Consider the following 8604-nt stretch of genomic DNA (forward strand, 5'->3'; position numbering starts at 1 on the left):
ATGGCAGCCAGACCCCTCTAGTCTTTATTCTAATTACAATAACAGCTCGGCTTTACATTGATTTTGTCATGGAACCAGTGGTATGGCCATTACTCTAAAGTGTTCCAGGAGGGATCTCAACTTGTCAACATCAGGATTTAATCTGCAATGGAGGCTCTAAGTAAAGCCCATGAAGCACAGAGCCTTATGGCAGTCAGCCTGGAATCAGAGACAGGAGATAGATTCATGCTGCTGTCTCCGTGTTTAGCTATAAAAGGGTTAACCAGACTGATACACAGTAACAAACTTCAGTTGTTGAGTAGATCTGGCTTAGGTTAGTTTGTCAGGGACTTTAGAGGACTCACAATACTCCTTTTCCTATTCAACCATGACATCATGAAATGGAAAAACATAGAGGAATCACACTACTCATTATGACTTATGACAGATATAGGTGCAGAAGGCCTATGTATTTTAGTAGACTTTGGCCAAGTGTGCATCGTCTGTAAATAATGAGTAACCTTCATCTTCAGGACATGTGTCCGGACTCCATAGATCAAGGGGTTGAGCAATGGTGGGACAATGAGAGCTGTCACAGAGAAAAGAGCGTGAATCACAATCGGGAGCTTAACATTGCCTAGCCTGTAACGCATGAAAACGAAGAAGAATCCAACTAAAAATACAGAGAAGTTGAGTAGATGGGTGACCAGGGTGTGGACGGCTTTTTGGTGCGATTCTCCAGAGATTTTCAAACAAACAAAAAATATCTTGAGATAGGAGAAAACGGTGACCAAGATGGTGACACACAAGTAGATGACGGATACAGAAGCGGAGTAGAGTTGACTGATGGAGGAGTCCACACAGGAGAGAATGACCATGGACATATTGTCACAAACAATATTGTTTAACATGTTCCCACAAAGGGGAAGCTTCCATGTGAGGAGCAAGCCTATGAGTACAAGTATGAAGGCCAATACTAAGGAGCCAACAGTGAGCTGTATAATCCTCTCATTGGTTACCAACATGCCATAGTGCAGCGGGTGACAAACAGCCAAATATCGGTCATACGCCATTATGGTGAAGGTGCTCATTTCATAGAAAGCAAATAACGTAACACACAGAGCTTGCGCAACACAGTTACCATGAGTGATGGTCGTGGACGAGGTCATGAGGTCAAATATCAACTTCGGGAAAAATGACGAGCTGCCAAAAATTCCATTGAGGACCAGGTTACTTATGAGGATGTACATGGGTTCATGTAACCTTTTATCTATGAATATGATAAAAACAATAATAACACTTAAGAGTAAAATAAATGAATATAGGAAAATAGACAGGACGCAGTACAGATATCTTAGTCCTTCCATCTCCAAAAGTCCAAGGAGGACCAGATTTTTGCTGAGGTTGAAGGCATTTTCCATCTTATTTCTTTTCCAAACCCGAGATATTAAAACAGGATCCTATAGAACAGAAGAAGATATAAGATTAATCATTTTTTCCCCCAAAGATATTATCAGTTCAGATCTGATCAACAATGAGATCGATGACTGAAGTCATGGACATGCCATCGAGAAGCCTGAAGGAGAAGACGGCAACGTCTGGACCAACACTATGGTCAAAACAGACTTTATTCTTGACTTGGTCAAGAAATGTCTTAAACTTATAGCAGAAATTATCACAATAAACCTTAATCTTAAAGGGGTACTCCGCCCCCAGACATCTTATCCCCTATCCCCCGCGATCTCCCTGTGGCACCCAGTGTTTATTTAGAGCGTCCGGTGCAGCGCCGGAGGCTCGTGACATCACGGCCACACCCTGCTCATGATGTCACGCCCGCGCCCCTTCAATGCAAGTCTGTCATGCCCCCTCCCATAGTCTTGTATTGAGGTTACGAGCCTCTGCCCCGCAACGCCAATCATCCGGCACAGAGCAAGCTTTGCCACGTGCACCGGATGTCTGGGGTGCCGCAGCCAGGATCGCAGGGGTCCCCATCGGCAGGACCCTCGCAATCAGACATCTTATCTGATAAGATGTCTAGGGGCAGAGTACACCTTTAAGTACAAATTATGTGAAGACTCAACTCAAAAAAGAAAGTAATTATGCCCAAAAAATGTAAAGGGATAATAAAAGAGACGAAGACTAACAATAAAGGATGGATAGAGATAACTACAAAAAATATCAAGAATGCTGAAGATCCAAAGAGAAGAGAGGAAGTTCTCGGCAAACACCATTGTGTGGTCAAAACGAACTTTATCCTTGATAGTGTTGCTCGCGAATATTCGCAATGCCAATTTTATTTGCGAATATCGCATATTCGCGAATTCGCGAATATTCGCGAATATAGCACTATATATTCGTAATTACGAATATTCTGGTTTTTTTTGGTTATTTTTTTTTCTCACAGTACACATCACTGCTTCCAGCTTGTGTGGTGTAAAGAAGGCTCTAATACTACTGTGTGAGACTGATGTGCGAATTCGAATATGGCCTATGCCGCTCAACACTAATCCTTGACTTTGCCAAGAAATGTCTTGAACTTATTGCTAAATTATAACAATAAACCTTAATCTTTAGTACAATTATTGTCACAGTGAGCGCACCAGTCCGGCGCTCTTACCGTGAGCGCTCGCCGCCCCGCTCTCCTGTCCGGGCCATGATTGGCATCGGGGGACGCATCTGCATGAGAGTCGCGACGCGTCCCTTACCTGCTCTGCTCTCTGGTTCTGGGCGCGCACGCCGGCTTCCTGACATTTAAAAGGCCAGTGCACCGCTGATTGGTGCCTGGTCTTTCTGCTAGTTTATTTTAGGCAGCTCTGCCATCTCTTCCCTGCCGGATCTTCAGTGCCCCATTGCCTGAGCTTAAGCATTCCTTTGTATGTTGCTTGCCCGTGTACTTGACCCTACCGCTACGTTATTTTACTATGCCTCCTTGTCACCTGCCTTGACCTCTCTTCTAAGTCCGACTACGCATTTGCCTCATCCTTCTGTACCTCGCCTCGCCCAGCTACCTGTGTGGTCGAGTCATATCGGGGGTAGCGACCTGGGTACCGCCTGCTGCAACAAGCCCATCCTGGGCTCTGGTGAAGACCAGTGGCACCTTAGACTCCGTTCCCCGATACGGCCCAGTTATCTGCCACACAAGTCAGTGGATCCACATCCAGCATCATTACAATTATGTGAACCTTTTACCTTCGAAAGAATCTGCTCAGAAAAAGGGAAACCATAAAAAAAATGCTTAAGAGCCAACAAGAAGAAAGGAAGTCCTACAGAGACCCTACTGTAACTCAATTATTGACCTTGTCAGGATACACCTTAAATTTAAAGCAGAAGTAATCAGAAAGGACATTAAAGGGGTACTCTGCCCCTAGCATCTTATCCCCTATCCAAAGGATAGGGGATAAGATGTCAGATCGCGGGGGTCCCGCCGCTTGGGACCCCCGGGATCTCCACTGCAGAACCCCGTTATCATTACTGCACAGAGCAAACTTGCTCTGTGCGTAATGACCGGCGATACAGGGGCCGGAGCATCGTGACATCACGGCTCCACCCCCTCGTGACGTCACGGCCCGCCCCATTAATGCATGTCTATGGGAGGGGGTGTGATGGCCGCCTCCCATAGACCTGTATTGAGGGGGCAGACCACGACATCACGAGGGGGTGGAGCCGTGATGTCACGATGCTCCGGCCCTTCTATCACCGGTCATTACACACAGAGCGAGTTTGCTCTGTGCAGTAATGATAACGGGTGCTGCAGTGAAGATCCCTGGGGTCCCCAGCAGCGGGACCCCCGCGATCTGACATCCTATCCTTTGGATAGGGGATAACATGCTAGGGGCGGAGTACCCCTTTAAAGAGAACCTCTCATGATCTTAATACATTTTATTATCCTTCCAAGTTCACTGCCCCCATCATGATAAACCACCCCCTGCCTTTATTTTTATTATTTTTTAGTTTTCTACCTTGATATCGCTCTGTATTTTTTGCTCAGTCTCAGTCAGATTCACAGATTGGGAAGGGGCGTTCCCCAGCAGGCGTGACATCGTCTGAAGCCATACAGGGGAAATGTGCTCTGGACAAGTAGGGAGACACCTAGTGGCAGCTTTTTAAACACAAATAAAACATAGAAAACTTCATTTTTTTTAAACAAAGTACATTAGAAAAAATTTTTATCATAAAGCGTGCAATAGCAATGTCAAATTTATCGAATTTTGCCGTTTTCGTGCATTCGGGCCGTTCCGAATGCACGAAAACATTTTTTGAATATTTCCGAATAGCACCGATAAAACGAATAGCAACATAACGAATGCATTCATTATTCTTCGAATGCATGCGGTAAAAAAACGAATGCATTCGTTATCCGAAAACAAAAGCATAAATTATTTACCGAATGCATGCGGTAAAAAAACGAAAGTAAAGAATTCTTTCAAATTTTTTCATTGTTCCTTGCGCTACACTGTTTCTGACTGTCAGTTACTGTTTTACGCCGTTTACAATTTTTTATCCCCGTTTCGGTTCCGTTCTTAAAGGCTGTGAACAGATTAAAAACGGTTTTAAAAAAATCCCATTCATTGTCAATGGGATTTTTTTACAATCCGTTTACATCCGTTTGTACCCGTCTGCACTCATTTCTGTTTTTTTGACGGCAGAAAAAATGGCACATGCAGTAGTTTTTCTTCTGTCAAAAAACGAGAAAAAAAACGGAAGAAAAAACAGATACAATAAGTTTTACATTGAAGTCTATGGAAAACGGATGATCCTTTAATGTCATCCGTTTGCATCCATTATTGTCCGTTTTAAAGTCCGTTTTAATTTTTGACGGGGGAAGGACGGGTCCAGACAGCCGTGTGAATGCAGCCTTACTGACATCCAGGGACATCGAAGATGAAGCCTCATGTAAAGAATATCCAAAATATATTAAATATTCAGAGTTGATATAAAATGAAAGAATTTTTTTCGACAAGCCAATATTTGATGAACAATATTCCAACCAGTCAAAATATTGTTCAGACCTTCAGCTTTGAGCAACTTAGTAAGTATCATTACAGCAACATTTTATAGAATTTCTATATACACAAAGGAGGATAATATAATATTACAGAGGGATCTGGGAAAGCTGGAGGCTTGGGCACAGACATCGCAAACAGATTGTAATGTGGATAGATGTCCGAAAATAACAAAATGTACAATGATGTGATAAATAATAAAACATTAGGTAAAACCTACAGTAAACCTGACAGTAAACTCAACTTTAGTGATCAATGCCAGGCAGCTGCTGCCAAGGCTAACAAAAATGACACAGAAGAAATTACCCTTACGGCGCGCGGCGGGGACCAAAATTCCCACCGGTGTACAGGTATGCCCTTAATCCTTAACCCCTTGACGACCAAGGACGTATATTAACGTCTTTGGCCGGCTCCTGTGATATAACGCGGGGTCACGCGGTGACCCCGCGTCATATCAGGCCGGTCCCGGCATGTATCTGCCGGGACCCGGGGCTAATAGCGTGCGGCAGCCACGCGCTATTAACCCTTTAGACGCGGCGTTCAAAGTTGAACACCGCGTCTAAAACGAAAGTGAAAGCTGCCCGGCTGCTCAGCGGGGCTGATCAAGACTACCGCAGTGAAAATGCGATGTCCTGATCAGCTGGGACATGAGCGGAGGTCCTCTTACCTGCCTCCGGCGTGTCCCCTCGGCGATTGATTGCTCCAAGCCTGAGATGCAGGCTTGAGCAATCGACCGCCGATAACACTGATCATTGCAAAGCTATGGCTTTGCAGTGCACAGTGCTGGCAATCAGTGTGTGCAGTGTTATAGGTCCCTATGGGAGCTATAACACTGCAAAAAAAAGTGTAAAAAAAAAAGTTAATAAATGTGATTTAACCCACTATGTAAATAAAAATAAATATAAACATATGTGGTATTGCCGCGTGCGTAAATGTCCGAACTGTAAGAATACATCGTTAATTAAACCGCACGGTCAATGGCGTACGTGCAAAAAAATTCAAAAGTCCAAAATAACGTATTTTTGGTCGCTTTTTACATCATGAAAAAATGAATAAAAAGCGAACAAAGAGTCAGATCAATACAAAAATGGTACCGCTAAAAACTTCAGATAACGGCACAAAAAATGAGCCCTCATACCGCCCCATACGCGGAAAAATGTAAAAGTTATAGGGGTCATAATATTACAATATGAAACGTATAAATTTCCATGCATGTAGTTATGATTTTTTCCAGAAGTACGACAAAATCAAACCTATATAAGTAGGGGATCATTTTAACCATACGGACCTACAGAATAAAGAGAAGGTGTCATTTTTACCGAAAAACGTACTGCGTAGAAACGGAAGTCCCCAAAAGTAACAAAATGGCGTTTTTTCTTCAATTTCGTTGCACAGGGATTTTTTTTCTGTTTCGCTGTAGATTTTTGGGTAAAATGACTGACGTCATTACAAAGTAGAATTGGTGATGCAAAAAATAAGCCATCATATGGATTTTTAGGTGCAAAATTGAAAGGGTTATGATTTTTAAAAGGTGAGGTGCAAAAACCGAAAAAAAAACTCAGTCCTTAAGGGGTTAAGTACCAGGGAGCGAAGGCATACCTGTACGCCCGTGGTCCCTAAATGGTTAATGTTGTGTCCCCTAAAAATAGGGGCCTGTCAGCCTTTTTGTGTTCATACCATACTCCGTATACTGCATCAAATTGGTCTGCATGGCTGTCGTATCAGAAGCAAGTCTGTTCTGAAGATGAATGAACAACAACTTTAGGGGGAACCCCCAAAAAAACACAAATATTAAAATGTTACTTTTATTGTACACTTAAAATAATGAAAAAAACACACATATAGTGATTAAACTAGACACCACTGGGTGCCAGTACCACACTGAATTAAAAGCACAGGGTTAGCCTAGCACATATACATATATCTGCTTATTGAGATGCCTCTCCGTATATGTGCCACTTATATTTGTATGGTCGCTATTGATATATAGAGGCGATAGTGCTGACTATTCAAGAAGAGAAAACAGACATGGTCACACATCCACATTCCCTTTCTTTTTTTTTTTTTTTTTACTTGGTCTGCACTCTGCCCCAGTTTCTATGTTTCACACTGGTGTGGTGCTGTGCAACGTCAGTTGCTGCCGTGGCACCATGTCTATGGGGAGGCGCGGCCCTGGGACTGGTTTGAGTGACATCGGGGCTGCTCTGCCAGTGGGTCGTTTCCCCTGTGGGCACTGGTGTCGCGGCGGTGGTGGTCGCCGCCCAGTGCTACGCCATTTTATGCTAGGGAAGTTAGGGACCCATCTAAATAGGTGGCCTTGAGGTGGTGAGTGGGCTTGTAAGTTTTGATCAAAATGTATACTAACTACCAGTTAGTTTTTGAATTTATGCTGAGAAACAATTAGATCCAAATACAATTTATGGACATGCGACCATGTCTGTTTTCTCTTCTTGAATTTGATAGGCCTGACTGTTACCACTGTGGTTAAAACGTGACACAAGCCAGAGTCCTGACGTTTCGCTGGCAACCCAGCTTCATCAGAGGACTGGCGGCTACTCAGCCGCCAGTCCTCTGATGAAGCTGGGTTGCCAGCGAAACGTCAAGACTCTGGCTTTTGTCACTTTTTAACCGCAGTGATTATAGTCAGCCTTATCACCTCTATATATCAATAGCCTCAATAGCGGCCATGTAAATATACTGTAAGTGGCAAACATATGGAAAGGCATCTCAATAAGCAGACATATTTATATGTGCTAGACTAACCCTGTGCTTTTAATCCAGTGTGGTACTGGCACCCAGTGGTGTCTAGTTTAATCACCATATGTGGTTTTTTTGCTCACTATTTTAAGTGTACAATAAAAGTTACATTTTCATATTTGTTTTTTTGGGGTGTGGTTTCTAGTTTAGGGCACCCCTTTGGGGGTTTCCCCTGAAATTGTTGCTCATTGTTAGTTACCCTGTAACCTCCTGGGGTTTGTTGTTCAATGATCTTCTGAAGATGAGGCACAAGAAAGCCTGCAAACAGTTTGCTGTAGACAAGCGACTAAGGTACATGGATTACTGGAACCATGTCCTGTGGTCCGATGAGACCAAGATAAGCTTATTTGGTTCAGATGGTGTCATGCGTGTGTGGTGACAACCAGGCGATGAGTACAAAGACAAATGTGTCCTGTCCACCACCATGCTTAATGGTAGAGCATGAGTGCTGCTGGCACTGGGGGAGCTACAGATCATTGAGGGAACCATGAATGCGACATGTACTGTGACGTACTGAAGCAGAGCCTGATCCCCTTCCTTTATATAGTGATATGTCAGCACTTGCGTGGAATCTGCGGTGGTGCACGAGGTAGGGTAAAGCCACAGGTAGAAGAAAGAGGATACCCAGCACTCACCAGTAATGCACATTGAAGATATATTATGCCATAGTGTGGAACAAGGAAACATTTCGGCATGGGAGCCTTCCTGAGCTGTCTGCCTGAGGCAGACAGCTGAGGAAGGCTCCCACACCGAAACGCGTCCTTGCATGGAATCTGCGGTGGTGCACAAGGTAGGGTAAAGCCACAGGTAGAAGAAAAATGATACCCAGCACTCACCTGGGTAATACCCAGCACTCACCAGTAAT

General features: G+C 43.8%; 1 protein-coding gene across 1 annotated transcript; it reads right to left on the reverse strand.

The window, feature by feature from the left end:
* Window positions 1–404: 404 nt before the first annotated feature.
* On the reverse strand, window positions 405–1432 carry LOC130357314 (olfactory receptor 1509-like). The gene has a single exon (XM_056559996.1). The coding sequence runs from the start codon at window positions 1398–1400 to the stop codon at window positions 405–407; it is 996 nt and encodes a 331-aa protein (XP_056415971.1). The 5' UTR covers window positions 1401–1432.
* Between the last annotated feature and the right edge of the window lie 7172 nt (window positions 1433–8604).

The sequence above is a fragment of the Hyla sarda genome, chromosome 2 (assembly GCF_029499605.1).
Source record: "Hyla sarda isolate aHylSar1 chromosome 2, aHylSar1.hap1, whole genome shotgun sequence".
In the NCBI taxonomy this organism is placed as follows: domain Eukaryota; kingdom Metazoa; phylum Chordata; class Amphibia; order Anura; family Hylidae; genus Hyla; species Hyla sarda.

Excerpts from the sequence above, each read along its gene's own strand:
- LOC130357314 (XM_056559996.1), bottom strand. The coding sequence starts at position 1,400 with ATGGAAAATGCCTTCAACCTCAGCAAAAATCTGGTCCTCCTTGGACTT.